Below are 18928 nucleotides of genomic sequence, written 5' to 3' on the forward strand. Positions count from 1 at the left end.
AACATCTTCCCTTATAATTCGGATTAAAAAACGAGAATAAACTTTTGATCTAAGGTATGAATGTTTACTCTAAAATCAAGGAAGAGTTTGCGGTAGATGAAGTTGCAACCGTCTTCCTGGTAGGCAGCCATGTTTTTTCCACTAACAAACGTAATGTGGCTGGGTACACAGTTCTGGGTTAATCATTGTTGGAGCTGGATATGACCCATTTGTGTAATCTAACAGGTTCCAAAGTTGTCCGCTGATGATTAACACATTAACATACACACCACCACACCAGGGAGAGGAACTTGCCTCTGCCAAAGAACATAAACAAAACAATTAGTATAGCTCCTTTGAGGGTGAACGATATTAACAGCCCTTGTCTGCTTCAACTGCACCAATATCCACTCCTAGTTAATCCTCAAGATGATAACATTATAAATCAATGCTATTGTATTGTCTTTTCACTAGCTGTTCATTTTGGATGGACTAGATATTCTCTCCAAAATAATCATCAGTGCTTTAGAGAGTAAAAAACCATTGACATTAACTTGATCAAATCAAGTAATCACAACATAAATGCATATTTGACCATGCTACAGCTAAGACCAAAAACCCCAAAACTAAAAAACAATATACCGGTATACATTGAGTTACATGTATAAAAAAATTACGCATAAATAATGAATGACAAAGAGCACTTTTTATCTACAAAACAGACATATATTTTAAGTATCACCAGGCCTAGACTTCTCAGTGACCCAAAGTGAGACATTATATTTTTGTAGCACGCTGCTTGTATTTGGTGTCTTTCAATAAGCCTGTCATGCGTAAATTATCAAATGCCGACAATCCTTTCGATTGCTTGAGTAAAATCAACAACTAGTGTGCATGGAAATGTTTGTGTTGATTCCTGGGAAATTGTGCTGGTTGCCCGTTACATCCAGACACAAAAGTTGTATTCAAGTTCCGCTGTAGTACTGGACGTAGTACATGCTTGAGGATATTTTGATCAGGGCTGTTGAGCACTAAATAAATAAATGACTGTTCCTCACCGTCTCTTTGTTGGGTAGTAGTTCTTTGCGAATCCTGAAGAAGTTCTTCCCAAACTGTCTCAGCCCTTTAATGAACCGCTTCTGTTAGGTGGAGAGGAGAAGACAGAAACAGAATCAGAAACATTACTGTTGTCAGCCGAAACGCAACCACAAGAGGATAAAGCACATTTCCACGACAAAACATTTTCCTTTAGTCAGTCTGTGTGGTTGCAGAGGTTTGATGTTCATCTAAAAGCCTCTGTCCTCCTCATTTAAACTCCTGAGTGTACACATAACCACGGCGAGGCAAAAAAGAGAGGAAATGTCAAGTAAAGCAAGCCTTGACGACAATGTTGCTTACTCTTATGTGGTTCAATAACATTGCCAATTAAACAACTAAAGCCTATTACATTAAAATAGTTTGATTGTAGATGTCAGACATTGAGTACAACTACAAAGTTGAAAGCCATAACTAAACTTGGATGAGCTCTTAAGAAAAACATTTCCTGTGCAGATTACCATTCCTTATAAACACAACTGTATTTTCTCACTCAAACATATCACAAATATTGTCAAAACATGCAGGCGACACAAATAAGGTAAAATGCACAAACCTACAGAAATAAAAGTGGCAAACAGCATACTAACAATGACACGACTACAACAAAAATACTTTCAAACTAACCTGAAATTATTTCTCACATGTAACACAACATCAGACCCCGAAGGCAAACTCACTACGCACTAAATAAGAATAAATGTCAAAAAGAGTAACAACCTACGGCTTTTCTTCTCCTTTAAGAACCACAGACTGTGAACCATAAAACGCGGAGGCTGAAAACATTCATAACCAGCGAAGCAGACGACCAACAGATTTACTTTCTTGTTCCACAGACGAGCCCCGTTCCTCAGTTAATCTCAGCCGACCGTTTTCACCAAGTAACTCCAGCAAAAAGCAGCTAAAAGTCTCCAGAGAACACAGCACAAATCTCCACGTCCAGCCACAGGTAACGGGGAAAAATTAGGGGGACAAATCCACAAAGTCTCCGAAGGTACAGCGCTTCTTTTTTTTTTACAAGCAAGAAATAGCTTGTCACTCTCTGCTCTTCCACTACAAAGGGGAAGGCTTTACATGTGATCTTTCTGCTAGAGAGCCTCTGGTCGGGGGAGGGCTGGGAAACCTGGGGTGGAGCGCAGCGCTGCTGCAAACTGCACCGGCTGGGGCTCCCAGTCCTGCCTCCCCTGACGCTGGCCAGCCTGCCTGCCTGCCTGCCTGCCTGCCACAGAGAGCTGGCTGAAGCTCTACCCCCCACATGCAAACACACAGGCTGGGCCAGGGCTCACACACACACTCTTTTTTGTATTTTTTATTACAACACCCCAGTGCCTTTCAGCTTTAAACAGGAAACACCGTTTCTTTAAATGTATTCATGGCTTTAGGGTGAACACACACACGGACTGCACACATGGAGGGCTGGGAGCGAGCTCTCGGGTGAGGGAAAAGGCTGGGACAATTTGTGTGGAGAAAGGTCTTGGACACGGTAAAAAGAGACAAGCAAAGAGGAAAACCAGACATGGAGTCTCTGAGCCGGCGTGTTTGCGGTGCATGTACATTTGTGTTATGTAACCAACATATTGTTTACACGCTCTGAAGAGAACCAGGCATTGTTTTTACAGCAAGTAACAGCATTTCTACACTTGCCAAATATGAGTGTACTGAGCAATCCATCACACCATTGAGACAAGACGAAAAAACGGTGTTGTTTTCTATTCATGCGAGTGCGGTGAAGACTCTATATCAAGTTCCCTTTTTGGAGAATGAGTCAATACTCACACGACAACAACACATTTACAAAAGGATCATCACCATGTAATACAAACCGCTAGTGGATGTCAAAAGCTTCCCTTTCTGTCGTGGTAAGCTTACAACAGACTCATTTTGAAAGGGCAGAGCGACACAGTTTGAAGATATTTGATGATGACAAACTGAGAAGGACACACTATGAGAGGAGTTGATTAGAATTAGCAGGCTGGAGGTGAGGCTGATTAGCCAGTAGATGGAGCCGTCTTCAACACAAGCCCTTTCCTGCACATGATTACTCTACTCTCAGCACTTCCAAGAAACAGCAACATGATCTATAGACCCATTTTTACAACCCCCTCAACACAATAACCTGTTATACTTCAAGTCTATTTTTTGTTGACCATCAAAAATATGCAACATTATGCAACATTATGCAACATCAAATACATTTTATATCTCAAAATGTATTTGAGATATAAACGACCGATGGAGTTGTCAGTTCCGAACGTAACACCTGCACGGAAACGAAGACCCTTAACAACACTGCTGTCCTGAGGGAGACTAGGGGCTGTAGGAAGAGCTGCCGCCCTGCCACGTTACACAATATTACATGATGTATTTAACGGCCGCTTCATTACCTGGGATATCAGGTCTGCAGACCTGCAGACACACAAATCAATTAGACCTGCCAACACGGGCCCGGCCTATGCTCTAATTATGCCACCCTAATTATGTTCCCTTACTGGACTATTTACACAGCCTGTCGGATGTCTGTATGCACGCTCCTTCTTGTCCCGCTCCCCCCCCCCCTCCCCCACAACCTTCCCTCTTGTTCTTCCTCTCTCGTCCTCCCTCTCTCTACATGTCGGCTCCAGTTTAAGGCTCCATTTCAGCTGCCTGGGCTCAGCGCTCTCCAGCCCAGCTAATAAATCATCCGCCAATCTGCTCCCTGAATCGCTCTGCCCCTGCTCCGATTGCTCCAGCCCTCCGTTGCCAGGCAACACGGCGGGGGAAGGAGGGGCCGAGAGAGCCAGAGAAGCGGAGGAAGGGAGGGAGGGAGGGAAGGAGGGGGGAGGGAAGGAAGGAGGAGGAGGAAAGAGAAGGCAGGCTGGAAGAAAAAAAAAAACGCTACCAAATCGCCAGCTCCGCTGTGCTGAAACAACAGGCTTCTCTCTGTCAGAAAGTGTTCCAGAGAGCTGGCTCTTTTCCCTGATTTCCCCCTGCGCTCCCTCTCCTCCTGGCCGCCCGGCCAACAGTGCACTATTGTGAAGGCTGAACGAGGGAACATAAAGGAAAGAGGGGAGCTGGAGCAAACAGCTCAATAGGTCATTGTTATGTGTGGGCGCTTCCTGCACCACCGTGGATTGTTAGAAGTTGTAAAACTGGTTAAGATCATGAGGGTACACACAGTGATAATATCAAGGTGAAAGGGTGAACAAGCAGGCACCAACCGGCCATTCTATTTTAAATGTCATTTTGAAAAAGGGGTTCGAAACATGACGCATGTAAAACCTTCTGCTAAATGCCTTCAGACGCCACACAAAGACACACTCTACTACAGTCAGTATACTTGACCTTTCCAGCCCCGTTATGGAGAAACATGGTGACTGAGTCGACAACCACAGATTTCTAAATACAATAGGGAACCATCTAAAATGATTGAACAATCAATTTAAAATATATATAAATGAAAATGCTTACATAAACAAAGCAGGAAGTGGTTCACAGCTACTGTATTACGGGGAATAAACAATGAAATCCCATGAGACTTTGCGAGCTACTTTGTAAGACGCAAGTTCCAGTAACTTTTCACTGACACAAAGGTGACAGGAAATTCCAGCTCACACCCTTCCTGTCAGCCAGAGCTGTTTGTCAACGACCCTAAAAAGCTTTGCTGGCATTGTACCAAAACATTGACTAACACACCGACATCACTCTCGAGTCTGCACAGTCTGACAGACCAAGCCCAGTATCAGCAAAATGACATCCAATATTTATCCTGAATGACCCCTTTACGTTAGACCAGCAGCCTAGGAAGCACCCAGCTATCTGCCTGAATGTTTGGGTGAGGAGGGTCAGTGCGGCTCCAGTCTGTAAACCAGGTTTTCACCACTGGGGGGCCGTTCTTCTCCCTCTCTCCCTCCCCCTCCTGGGCCTCCTCCTCTCGTTCATCATCTGCTGACAGGGCTGGGGCTGAGCTCCGCAGCGGCAGAGAGGAATGGACCCGTGCTGAGCCACAGCAGATCAGCCTCACACGGGCTCTGCTGCTGCAGAGAGCGCCCCCTGTTGGCCCACGGGGTAGTAGCTTATTCTATCTCCGTTTCTCTGCAAAGCATTTACAGTCTGTGAACCAAATGATGGCATACTGACAGAGCAGGGACCTGCATGGGGGGGGGGGGGGGGGGGGGGGGATTATATGGCAGGAGGGGGACCGTCTCCGTAACTGGTGACAAGACACTTAAAATGAAACAACTCTTTGCTTTGCTGCGTTGTCACCCCCCCCCCCCCCCCCCCCTGCGGCAGCCATCAATAAAGTTTGGTACCGATCACGGCCACAGTCTTATCTTTCACTCATCAGATGGTTCTGGAGAGAGTCCGGGACTATTTCCAGAGAGTCGTTGAGCGGGGTTGAGGCCCAAGACCTGTGTGCTATGTAGCAGCTGCTGTCAGTGGGGAGGGAGGGGTGGGGAGGGAGAGAGAGAGGAGGGGGCTGGGGGGTGGGTGGACAGGGGGAAGGAAGGTGACAACTGACCCTGCAGACAGGCTGATCCTGTCATCTCAGCGGCCCCCGCTGTCACTTTTATTCACATCTCCAAAGGGAGGGGAGGAAGGAGGGGATAAAAAAAGAGCCAAAATAATGAGGCTGGTCCTGGGCGGGGAGGGGTGGGGGTGGGAGAGAGGAGCGGAGCGAGGGATGATAAATAAATGAGGGGCCGGTGACTGCGTGTGCGTCAAGGTCGGGGGCACATTTACACCTGTCCCTCAAGGTTGCAGGGCTCAACAGGCACACCTGGAAATGGGATCCCAGAGACACGGGCTGCAACAGCCGATGCCAGCGAGCAGCACCGGAGGTCTGTGATGAACACAACCGTCTCCTCAGACACTGAGGAAGACCTTCATGTGGGCCGAGTCTCACAGTCAAACTACTACACTCACACTAAAACAATCTTTTGTCAGTTCATAACTATGTTTAGGACAGGTCATACAAAAATACTGGGATAACTAAAGAAATGTAAAATACTGTTAGTGGTTTTAAATATTTAGTGGTGGGTGTGTGTGTGTGAGAGAGTGCTGTGGCACATTTGATACATGCTGGCGTGTGGGGACAAAACACCCACTCAGCCACAACCCCCTCTGATCATCTCAGAAGTGTATGTAGCCTGCCGCCAGCTAGCATGCATAAGTAAAGAGAACACCGAGAAGGACGGATGACTTCATCTGTCTCCATTAGCTATGGTCCTGCCGAGGGCCCTGGCTTTATTCAAATGTGTCCATCGCCTTCAATTACAGGACAAATATACACATTATTCCCTTCAGTTTGATCTGAGATGATGGGCTACGTGCTCGACAACGGCATGCATTCTATTTGACGCAATATGCGCAGTCAAACCGAGGTTGATTTAACCGAAACCAATATGAAGACTATTGCGTTACAAAAAAAGTAACCCACAGAGGCGAGCGTTTTTTATGATACTACAATGACAAAACGGACTTGTTCGGGCTCTACATAAATCACAACATCTTTCAAGATACAACCACGGAAATCTGGAGACGACGAGGGGACATCGAAACCACGTCACCACAGCTTTCCTTCATGTTGCCACGGTGATGGACGTCCATTCCTCTAACTCCTCGTCAGCCTCCCTCTAATGTTCTGTCAGAGATTGGATGCCATTTTCTTATCCCAGACTCTCTGCAGCTGCGGCGAAATGTGAATCTAAATTCAAATGGACGCCAACATTACCAGCCCTCAATCTTTTTCCTCTCTTCCTTCTTTTCACCGTGAAAGATTTATTCCGCAGGCGATAAACAGGATGCAGCTGCTCTTGAATCTTTGAGGGGCTTGGGGCTCAACGAGTGCCGTTACCAAGGTCCCTACCGCCAGACACACTCCACACATTTAACCCTTTTTCAACAGCTCCCTCCCAAAAACACAGACCTACTCCAATAAGAATGGGCTGCTACACCAGCACTGATGCAAGTAACAAAGGCGCTCTCGAGCGGCGAGGTAGATGATAAATATACCAGTTCGGTAGGCAGATGGTGCCAATGACATAAACAGCTTTTCAGGGAGTTAAAAAGGAATGATTTTCTTACCACTTCGTCTTCAGACCAGCACTTCTCGATGAGTTTGGGGACAGGCTTCTTCACAAGGCGCTGCAGGGCCTTGCCTGCATCATAACTGCTCTCGTGAAGCTGAAAGGAAACACGAGAGACAAGACACGTTTGTTATTTTCATGAAATAGAAAAGTGTAAGGAAAATACCTTCGCAACTATATAAATAGTTATGAGCGAGCGTATAAAACAATAAAAGGTTGTTCTTTTCAGGTCATTCATTACTCATTTACATTCTAAGGGACACCAAACCCTTTATTAATCCCAGAATGCACTGCTAACAACCTAGCAAACACCAGAGGCTGTGCATGCTGCCACAAACTTGCCACGTCTCTCCATGTATGTACAGAGCGGTAACACAGGCATCGCAGACGCCTCTCCAGGAATAAACAAGAACTGGTCATTGGAATTGCTAATTGAAGCTTAGGTTCAAGATATGGTGACCTGCTTCACAATGTTTATTCTCCATTTGATAAAAGTCTGAATATGAAATCACTCTTTAGGATGGCCCCCCTCTATCTTGGTTGGATTCCATTGTTTGGCTTTGAAAGTGAGAGGACAGACCTCTAAGTGAGCCTTGTGCACAGTGCGCTGCACAAGCTGTGCTAGCTGGGTTATTTGTGGCTTGGTTGCAGAACATCAAAGGTGGGATCCATGTGGTTTAACCCTTGTGCTGCCTTCGGGTCACATGACCCAAAGGTTCATAACGAACCATCATTGTGTTTACCCAATTTTACCCAATACAAAAACAAGTAAAAATAATTTTCTTTTAACCTTTGCAATGTGGGGGGTCTGAGACAGCCCAACGGTTAAAAGAAAATACTTCACTTTGTTTTTGTATGAGGTAAATTTGTCGCAATACGACGAATTGGGTCACAATGACTGATGGGTCAGAATGACCCGAAGATAACACAAGGGTTAAGAATGTGTTACTGTGATCTCTTCCTGCATTGAGTTGTATGGAGGAGAACTTGCAACTCTGGAATACAACTCTGAGATATCCTGCTTTCCTGTAGATGTGAGCTTGTTCAGATACTTACAGTGTTAAGTGCGTTTAGTGTTGTGTCGTCTCGAGAGGCAGCTAAACAGCCGTCTTCTGTCGAGCCACCGTCACACATCCCGGCGAAGGCAGCCATACTTCTGAACACACACACAGAGAAAACAGTCAGGAGATGGATCCCTTTTAAATCTCATTCCTAAATCTAATACTGTGATTAGATGACACGTGACTTGAGGCCCCAAACGACATCAACTCCCGCCTTTATACGAGCTCCTGCGAACAGGAAGTGGCCCCAAAATAACCTTCTCCCATCCCGTAACCGAGATACCGGGTTACATGAATATGTTAATAAAAGTGGCTCATCTCTGATGCTTCCGACATCACTAGCTTGTCTCCTGGGTCAGAGCCAAAGGTCGGGGTTGTGAACTCACCTGGCAGCCCTGAGGTACATGAGGAGGTCACAGTCGTTGACCCCAGGCATCCAGACCAGCTCCTCGTTCTCTGTGATGGCTTGTCCGCCAGGGGAGGGGAAAGGCTGCAGCTCGGGGAGCTTGGCCTAATTAGGGAGATGAGGAGAAGGAGGAGGAGAGGGACAGATGGTGTCACATGACAAGTTGCACACAAGCTTGAGGAGTAAATATCGGCTTTCCGATCCTTTTCATCTGCGTTTCACTGAGTGATGTCCAGGCCAGGTATGTCATAATCACAACGGTCTAATATCCTAAAGGCTCCAAACACGGAGGAACTGTCTTTGTAGCTCGACACACCGGTAATGGATTTATATATTTAACAGCAAAGAGCCTTTATTTATTGCATGAACAAAAGGACAAATGCTATATTTTGCAAATATTTTGTATTCGGTATCCAAATGAAACCTGCAGCAACGGGGGGAGCAATGCTAAAATACTAGAATATTGATGGTTTGATAAACAGTTTAGTTAAATATTGAACATAAGAATCCCCCTTCTCACGGTGTGCAGATATGACAATGATAAAGTGAAGAATTCAAATGTCATTCAAATAATGAAATGCAAAGTCAGTTACTGGAAACATGCATGTGTTAGAAGATTCTGGTGATTGAAGACTTACTTGGTGACTCGGGCCCACTCGAATCTCCCCTTGTGTGCTGTTTAGTCGCCTGAAACAGGACAAAAAATATTATATGTATATGAAAACAAACATGTTGGAGTGCATTGCACAGGACCTACCAATAGCAAAGAGGTCCATTTAAGTTAGGCTATAAGCAATACTGGGAACCGTAAAATCTATAAACAGTAGAAGTTAAAATAGGCTTCTTTTTCTATATAAACTAAAAATGGAGAGAGTATGGGTGGTCTCCGGTAAGGCAAGTAGCTTAGACCTGATGGAGGAAAGGAAAACACGGTGGCTGGTTTTTACATAGATGATATTGTATGCAGCAATAAAACAGAACCCTCTCAAATAGGAGGGTTCTATATTGCTACGCAGGGAGAGCCTCTGAAATGGCTGCCGGTACAAACCTCGGTAACCATAGAAACTGCAATTTAATAATAGTGTTCCAATCTCCAGCTGCAATGGATTAAAGAAAATGACAAGATGTTCCTTTTGAAAAGCCTTTCCCCCCACCCTCGGTTGCCTTGGTAACAGCGCCGATTTTCATATAGCCAAGCGCGGGGCGGCCCAGAAACTGTCAGCATGATTTGCACCCGGAGAAGCGCTCACTCCATCACACTCTGGCCTGGCTGACTAGACCTGGCTGAAACCTGAGGAGGCAGAAGCTAACAGCCTCCGCCTGCTCCGGGCTCCTCCAACCACAAGCTCCCAGACTAGAACATTTCTGACCCCCTCCCCTTCTCCATGCCCCAGACTTTAACACCCTCACAGAGTGCTGGGTTGTCAGAGGAATATTCCATACTGTAATAAAATATGGCAAACAGATGCAAAGAGCCAGGAGGGGGGGGGGGGGGGGGGGGAGAGAGAGGCCAACACGAGAGTGTGAAGTGGTCAGCCTCGGTGCTTTAGGAGGGCACAGTGACCGCCAGCCTTTATTTCTGCCTGGCAACAGTCAGCTCCTTATCAGGATGATTGTGAGGCCAGTCAGGAGTCAGGGCTGGGCAACAGAAAAGGTGTGCACACTTTGAGACCCTGCAGGGCAGACATAGACCACTTCTGAAGTGAAGTAAAGACTCAAGCACTTGTCCTCGCACTTCAAACTGATTGAATTACAGAAATCTCCCCAGTTTGGGATTTTTTTAAACTAATTAATTTCACACTGCACTTAAGAGCCGAATAAATTGATTGCTACACTTTAGATGGAAATTCTACTGGTTCTAAACTACAACGAGAGTTTAGGATAGTTCGACTAATTAATTCCTGGAGTACAGAAAACAACTTTTAATTAATTTGATACCCCACAGAGAAGATCTCCAGACTGACGCATGAACATTTGAAATGTACGCCATTTTAGTGTCTATTTGAAACCGGATAGGATTTTCAGAAACATGAGGTCCTACTTGGTCCCAGGTCAGTCTGGCTGAACCACAGACAGAACACATGGCAGGACAGAGTAAGGAAGGAGAGTGAGGAAGTAAGCAGGTATAGTAGAACATGGTCTGGGAACAACCATGTCTGACTGGGGCAAAAACAAGTGCACTGCAGACTAGCAGATATCAAACAGGGATAATGTTACTCATCTATCCGGATTACCTTACTGTGAGACAGTAGACACCACAACACAAATATTGAGTAAACACTATATACACTGACCAAGTATAAGTAACAATGGAGTTAAAAGTAACTGTTTATGAGATCAAAATAATCTACAGGTGTTGAGGTCCAAAAGTACAAGTGTTGAGATTCACCTACCACCAGAATATCTCAAATAAGGCCAAAGCCTGATTAATAACCATCTAATGATATGAAACAGGATGTATGATATAATAATGGCATTTCCTGTTGACTTTGAAGTGGCACATCTTTTATCTTAAATACAGACCAATTTGTGCATGGTTATTCATTGTCTTATCAGGATTTAGTCTTTGCTAGAGTTGAGAATAAACCAAAGACTTATTAAATTGATGGATATTTATTGACAAAAAAACAAAAGCATATCCATTACTTTTGAAAGGAATCAAATTCCATGCATTGCTTTGTTGTCTGTATTAAGGACTTTTTACATGAATGCTTTTTTACTTATCTAACAACCAGTGAAAATACAACTAGATAATAAAAGTGTATTTAGTATATTTCAAATGCAACCAATAAGGTGAGCTTTTAATATAGCTGTAACCCAAACATCAACAAAGTTAGTGACTGCGTGCAATCAATGCAGACCCCGCCCCTTCCATCAATTTCAACCAATCATTGCACGAGACGGAACACTTCAGGAACATTACAATAACAGTGCAAACCCAAAACTTTGTGGGCTGGATATACACACGCACCAACACTATATCACACATTCTTCTTGAAGACCACGAAGAAGACTCTTCTCAGCCTGAGAGAGGGGACACAATGCAAACCTGCTCTCCCCACGCCATGTCATCACGATTGTAAACATGAGAGCACAGTGCCAGAGCGCTGCAAAATGGAGTCAGGACAATCAACTGTTTTCTCGTTTTAAATACAACAAAAATGAGAAGCGTATGCATGCAATGCTGATATTATCTGTAAAAAACGGTACATAAGAACCTATCGCTGCCACATCAAACACAATATGGTTATGTTGGCTACTGGCGATAACGGTTCTGCTTGCGATGATGCATTTACAAAGGAACAAGGCAGCTTCAACGTATTTTTCATTTGACGGACTTGATGCAGTCTGTTAAGTATATATATATTCGGTAGAACTATTTACATTTATTTAGATAAACAAGAGAACGGATGGCATCCAAGTCGCGACTAACAGAGGGATGAAAGCTACTAGCGGTACCATCGCTGAACACGAGAATGGACCTACCTCCGAGGACTGAACAAGTCGTCCATTTCTGATACCAGTTTCTTAGGCTCGATGTTGACAGCTTGCCTACAGTGCTCGTTGGGAATAAACTCTTCCTTTCTCACCTATTACTAGGTGCTCAAAATGGAGGAGCACGCATTCGCTCGGAGAGCGTTTCACGGAGCTTGTGCTGTGACCTCAGACTCCACGCACGGCGTTCCCAGTTCCCGTTTCTACAGACACAACTGAGCATGTGCTACGACCTTACACACACAGACACACACGCAGGGTATGGAATTCATCTCTCCTCGAATGTCTGCTCCATAAACAAGGCCGAATTGCAAGGCTGCAGACATACTGCTCAGCATTCCAAACAAGCAAGAAGGGGAGGGGCGCGCCAGACTGTGATTGAGTGGGGCCCTGAACTAGGGGGTTCCTAACTAACCACAGACGGGTACGCATCACAGCGACTGCTGTGTGCCTGTGAACAACTGAAGCTGGTCTCACAGCATAACCCCCTTGGTTTTCTAGTAACAAAACCCTGGTTTCCACATGGCTATTACAATGAGACACAATGTAACTAGTTCCAGTTAGACTGCATTGTTGTTGCAGGTATTTGTTCCAATTTAACTTCTACCGGATCACGTATCAAACGTTTCTCAAGATACAACACGTGAAAACGTAAGGTAGCACCTTGAGCTGTGGGGTAAATGTAAATGCCTACTGTATGAATTTACATACAGTAGGCATTCATTTGTAACTGAAAGGAGTCCAGGCTGCCACTCAATTCAAGTTCTTTGAAAGCAACAAACCTACTGACTTTCTTTGGTCATGCTAATAACAAGAAATATTGGATAACAATAATGTCCTATTTTTTATGCTACACACAAACCCTCCAACTTGTTTAGTCTGAGGAATATATGATAGGACAGTATAATAGCCCTGGAGCTTTGAAAAAGAGAAAACACTAAGTAAAGACTATATTTGGATAACCAGATCACAACACTGATTATATTCTTTATGATCCACCATCATTTTATGTGTGCATTTTGCTAAGATATGCCACACTGATATATTCACACAGCAAACGTTTTGGAAGCAAACATGCAGATTTTTGTCAAATGCTTGGTGACCAGCATTCCATTGACTGTCAGTAATAATTACATAACATTTGCTTTTGCTTCTTAGCTTAAAATTGTGAGAAGAAAAAATATATGATTGCTGTCATATCTGCCTTCCTTTAATACAGATATAAATATACAGAGATATTAGAATGCATACTAGAGAATAATGTTTCTTTTACATAATCCCACATTTTTAAATACCTTTTTATACCTTACATAAAAAAATTGATACCGGAGCTGTTATAAAAAAATATGATGGTGTAGACTGGACATCAGTCCAGCGTTCTAATGAAGTATGATTAACATGTACTTGTGTGAATATATATGATAGCACTGATATAATGTAAGGGAGGCAATTACATGTACATCCTTTCTTGATTTAACACAAGAACGACTTAGTAGTTCAGGAGAACAATAATCTCAAGACTTCCTGACTCCTCCCAGAATAGTGTTCTAACCTGCTACTACCTGGGGCAGCACAGTTAGGCACAGTACTTCTTACCTGGTCTCTGGGTTGTAGCCCAGGATGTAGAAAAAGGAGTCAATCCTGGCTTTGAACTCCCTGGCAGCAAATATGTCAGAGAAATGGGCAATGTTACATTTCCCCCTGTGAAGGACAAAACAAGCTTCATTAGTCTTCATCCAAAAGGACCCACAAACACGTTGTTGATATCAGTGCTACACGGATGCTAATTAGCGGCTTTGGGCTCGCCCTCTTGGAGGTGACACATCCAGCAGCAGGTATCCGCCCGGCTGTCAGCCTGGCTCGGCCGTGAGGGATGAGGCTGCAGCCACGGGGCCTGTAAACCCCATCTGAACCTGTCATCCCTGCCTCGTCCCAGGTGGATGAGGTGTGGCAGACACGGCATGGGCCCTGCAACACGTGTGTGGTGTGTGTGTGTGTGTGTCTCCTGACAGTATTACCACACAACGAGCCCTAGGCTTCCTGCAAAGCCCACATCTTGATACCATTTCAGTATCCAGCACAGTGTCTGGGCCTATTGAAATAATAGGCATCAGGGGTCTGGAGACAGCCCCACAGAAGAACAGTACCTTCCCACAGTAGATGAAAGGAGTGTGTCTGTGTGTGTGCGCGTCGGGGAGGGGTAGGAGCTGGGTCATTACAGCATCCCGCTGGAATCCCTGCCTGCATTTATCTAAAGCTCCTATAATAAGTCAAATCAAAGGACGCTCTGTGCAGGAGAACTTGTGGCTAATTTGCCCTGAAATCTGCGGTTTTCTCTAAAACGTGGCTCTGCACTGTGCCTGCTGCTACAGTTGCTTCCAGATGGTTTTCGTTAGAACGGGGCCAGGAACTAACAGAACGGGAGGAGGTGGAGGGGAGGAGGTGGGGGGCTGAGGATCACAAGTGCAAGGGAGGGATATCTGGTTTCACATCGATACAATAAGCATGCCTGTCCTCCCTGTTCTTGGTATTAAGCGTGGAGAGTTAAGGCCTGGTGGCTATCAGACTGGAGAGTTAAGGCCTGGTGGCTATCAGACTGGGCTCTCGGAGGTCTATAGAAAGGTTCTAGGGAGGAGGTCAATGCAGTAGGGAAGTCTATGGTCTAGGGAGAAGGTCTACGGAGGTCGGGCTTCAGGAAAAGTGCAGAGACACCTGGGCCAGCTCTGGGTAGGGCACTGTTCCCCTGACCTACAACTGGCTTTATGTTTTGTAATCCACTAAGTTAGAAGTCCCTTCCCCAGTGTGTGTGTGTGTGGGCGTGTGTACTCGTGAGTGGGTGATGTTCGGTGTGTGCTCACCTGAGGGCAGCAGCATGGTAAGTGTCCACGTAGTCAGAGATGAAGAGCTCTCGACTCTTGACCACAGGGTCAGTGATGATGAGCTCACGGCCTGAGTCTGAAGAGAGGAACAAGAGCATGGTGTCAAGGAGGAGGCCAGGGGACACACACATCCGACACATCACACACACAGAAAACTACCCAAAACACTCTTGTTTGTGCACCAAGTAGAACAATACGATCGTGTTTACACAGAGACACAAAGTCAGAATCACAACCCATGATTCTGTCTGTGACGTCTTTCTATGAATAAGGGCCTGATGATGTGGTCTGGTCACAGGGCCCACGCAGGGTCAAGATCCATTAGTGCCACCCAAGAGGCACATTTACATTTAGTCATTTAGCAGACGCTCTTCAGATCCAGAGCGACTTATAGTAAGTACAGGGACATTCTCCCAGAGGCAAGTAGGGTGAAGTGCCTTGCCCAAGGACACAACGTCATCTGGCACGGCCGGGAATCGAACTGGCAACCTTCAGATTACTAGCCCGCTTCCCTAACCGCTCAGCCACCTGACTCCCCTAATGAGGCACGACAGGCAGGTGAAAAATGACCTGAGTTGTAGTGTGGTGTAGTGTAGTGGGGCTTTGGGACAGCCAGCTGAGAAAACCATTCAAATGGAGTTAATAAACGCATAGTTTCTAGTTTGTTTTGCTGAAATGGGTTTATTCTTCGCAAACAGCAGAAAAAAGCATTTCCTCAAGACACGGTTGTGTTCAGCCAACATCAGGTATGTTTGCTGCAGCAGCTAGGGAGAGCATGTGACAAAGTGTGTGTGTGTGTAAGACTTGAGTGGTTTCATTATAGAGAATGAAAGCTTTCCTTCACAACCGTTTCCATCAGGAGGAGCAGATTGTGTGTACTAGTAGTGTGTGTGTACTGTGTGTGTACGAGCAGGTTTCCGTTCTGCTGATGCTTTGGGAGTGCGTGCTCAAGGGCCACATTATATGGTGCAGGTTATTTGCACTTGACAGTCCCACTGTCTGGCCTGAAGGACTGTTGCCGAGGGAACAGAGAGCGGATCCGACCGGTTCTGGTGAGACGGGCCACTGTTTGAGATGCAGTTCACAGTGTCTCACGTCCCCAGAGAGGACAGCACTGGATGCTGTGTCTGTGTGTGTCAGTGTGTATGTGTCAGTGTGTGTGTGTGTGCACACTGGCTTATCCGCATGTTTCATTGAACACCTGTGTGCGTTTTGAAAAGGTGTGTGTGTGTGTGTGTGACAGGCGCTCACCGTTTTCGTTGTTGCGATCCTGCACCAGGTGTTGGTAGACAGAATCGGGGACCTCCGACTGGCGGTAGTACCATTTCACACTCATCAGCAGATGGTCTCGTTTACTCTGCAGCACAAAGAGGGTGAGGAAGAGAGAGAGAGAGAGAGTGTGTGTTAGGGAAGGAGAAAAAAAAAAAATGCAATAAAATAAACAGACATCATTTGTTTGTTAACAGCGTCACAAATTGGCCTCTTGGCAAACGAGAGCCTGGTGCTGTAGCTAGTTTATGATTGGCGAGGGCTGGTGCCAGAGAGCCCACAGTGAAACCAAGTCAATTAAAAAGGGATTGGAGAGTGTTTAGTGTTTTAATAAAGTAAACAGTGAGATGCCCATGTGTGGAAGTCTGCAGAGGGGCAACAGCAGAGGCTCGGAATTTGGTCCTCTCCCTCCGTAAAATGAAAAAATCGTTCAGATGTTTGACCATATAAGAGCATTGTAGTGTCAAGTGAAAAGATCTGTATCGAAACCTTTCTCGCAGGTTTTAACCCCTTGAAAATGGACCGCTCTTCCTTTTCTCCTCCATCCCTTGTCAAGCTGCTTTATGAGTGCTGCCACCTACTGGCCATCTGTGATAGTGCAAGTAAGTGAGGACCTGCAAGTCCTCCCACTGACCAGCAAGGGGCAGCACTGAGGCGAGACACGGCCATCCAGAGGAAGTCAACAGAGGGGAAAAAGGGAAAAGAGAAAAAAGGGAGGCCGAGGCCAGGGCCAGGGCGAGGGACGAAAGGGCAAAACACTGTTTTCATTCCGCCGGTATAAAATATTTATTGTGCCTTCACACAAACCCAACTGACCGTTGTGAGGGTTTAAAAGAACATTAAAGAGACCACAGGCGGGCGCGCCGCTGCTACAGAGCCCTTTGGCAGCAGCCAGAAATCACAGCCATCTTTAACAGGGCTGCACGATACTGCCCTGCCAGCATACAGCCCACAGAACCACCACAGCACTCAGGGAGGGAGGGAGGGAGGGAGGGGGAGGGAGGGAGGGAGGAAGAGAGAGGGAGGGAGGAAGAGAGAGGGAGGGAGGAAGGGAGGGAGGGAGGAAGAGAGAGGGAGGGAGGAAGAGAGAGGGAGGAAGAGAGAGGGAGGGAGGAAGGGAGGGAGGGAGGGAGGAAGAGAGAGGGAGGGAGGAAGGGAGGGAGGAAGAGAGAGGGAGGGAGGAAGAGAGAGGGAGGGAAGGAGCAAGAGGGAGCTATGTTAATCAAAGAGAGCTTGGAATCAGTCCATTGCAAGCTGCACTATACAGCTGTGAGAGTGTGTGTGTAGAGAAGCATGAGGTTAGTGTATAGATATTTAAAGCCTTTAGAGTACATTGTTCTGTTGTACAACTAGGGGGGCTGAGCACATGCAGCCAAGCAAATCATCCCCCCATTCTTCCAAACCACCTCTCTCTCTCTCTCTCTCTTTCTTTTTCCTGCTTGTCAGTTCTTCCCCCTCTCCATCCCTCCTTCCCAAACATGCTCTGGAGGAGGGGGGAGTGTGTATGTGTGTGCCAGCTGCTGTTTAGCGCGTCCAGGCTCAGTCAGTCAGTCAGTCAGTCAGCTAAACACCTCCATCTCTGCCTCTCACTCAGCTCTGATCACAGGGCCTCACCAGAGACCCACTGGAGGGCTTTCACATTCCTGAGCACTGACACACAAAATTGCATGCACACACACAGTTTACTCTCTCATACAAACACATTCTTCGCGCAAAATCACATCCTCACAGGCACAGAATTGTGGGCGCACGCACGCACGCACACACTGATGTCAAGATCTTACCCGGTTGGTCTCTGCACACACAACCTAATCTCTCGTTTAAGCTAACTAAGAGCCAGTTCCCTCCAGTCAGGCTGGCACTAGCACAGAGCTCACCTACATCTTGCTGCATGCATAATACAGTGTTTAGGACACAGTAAATACCACCAGCGTGCTACCTAAACATCTCCTTTTAAGGCTGTTAAAAACTACAAATACTATCAAAGGCTTTGCCAACATGAACACACCTGCTGTGAACACACAAAACATGAATGCTTGCCACATGCAGCGGGCTACACACACACACACACACACACACACACTTTCCCTATCCGAAATCGTCTGAATTGACGAGTTATCCCGGCGACAGCAATAGATAGATATTTATCAGTATGGAGCGCTTGTTGCAGGTCTGTTAGGAAAGCCCTCGGACGAGATAAGCTGCTGTAAGGCAGAGAAGAAGAAGAAGAGGACGAAGAGGAGGAGGAGGAGGGAGGCAGAGCCACAATGCTGAATTGATTAGGAACATTCCACGGCTCAGCCTTCAGAGGGATAGGGAGAGTCTGTGGCAGCCATCTTTGTTTGTTTGGCAGAGGACATGATTTGCTTCCCTTTGGGGTGGCAGTAGGGAGGGGAGGAGGAAGACCAGGGTAAAGTAGTGTAAGACACAGTAGTGTAATGCAAGGTAGGCTAGGGCAGTGCAATGTAGGGTAGGTTGGGGAGTAAGGTACGGTAGTGTAATGTAGGGTAGTTTAGGGTAAAATAGGGTAGGTTAGGGTATGTTAGGGTAGGTTAGAGTAATGTAGGGTAGTTTAGGGTAAAATAGGGTAGGTTAGGGTATGTTAGGGTAGGTTAGAGTAATGTAGGGTAGTTTAGGGTAAAATAGGGTAGGTTAGGGTAGGTTAGGTTAGAGTAATGT

General features: G+C 45.9%; 1 protein-coding gene across 7 annotated transcripts in view; it reads right to left on the minus strand.

The window, feature by feature from the left end:
- The window catches only part of rerea (arginine-glutamic acid dipeptide (RE) repeats a), a 121175-nt gene that overhangs the window by 15982 nt on the left and 86265 nt on the right, over positions 1-18928 (minus strand). For 5 of the 7 annotated variants that reach the window (XM_067239613.1, XM_067239612.1, XM_067239610.1 and 2 more), the window contains 8 exons: positions 16232-16337; positions 14960-15056; positions 13698-13802; positions 9245-9293; positions 8587-8711; positions 8196-8295; positions 7138-7236; positions 1038-1118 (listed from right to left, as the gene is read on the minus strand). In XM_067239613.1, coding sequence (XP_067095714.1) covers positions 1038-1118; positions 7138-7236; positions 8196-8295; positions 8587-8711; positions 9245-9293; positions 13698-13802; positions 14960-15056; positions 16232-16337 — 762 coding nt within the window. Of the gene's footprint in view, positions 1-1037; positions 1119-7137; positions 7237-8195; positions 8296-8586; positions 8712-9244; positions 9294-12092; positions 12208-13697; positions 13803-14959; positions 15057-16231; positions 16338-18928 lie in introns of those variants that run through there. The other 2 variants (XM_067239616.1, XM_067239615.1) reach the window with 1 other exon arrangement.

This window comes from Osmerus mordax, chromosome 7 (assembly GCF_038355195.1).
Source record: "Osmerus mordax isolate fOsmMor3 chromosome 7, fOsmMor3.pri, whole genome shotgun sequence".
Classification (NCBI taxonomy): domain Eukaryota; kingdom Metazoa; phylum Chordata; class Actinopteri; order Osmeriformes; family Osmeridae; genus Osmerus; species Osmerus mordax.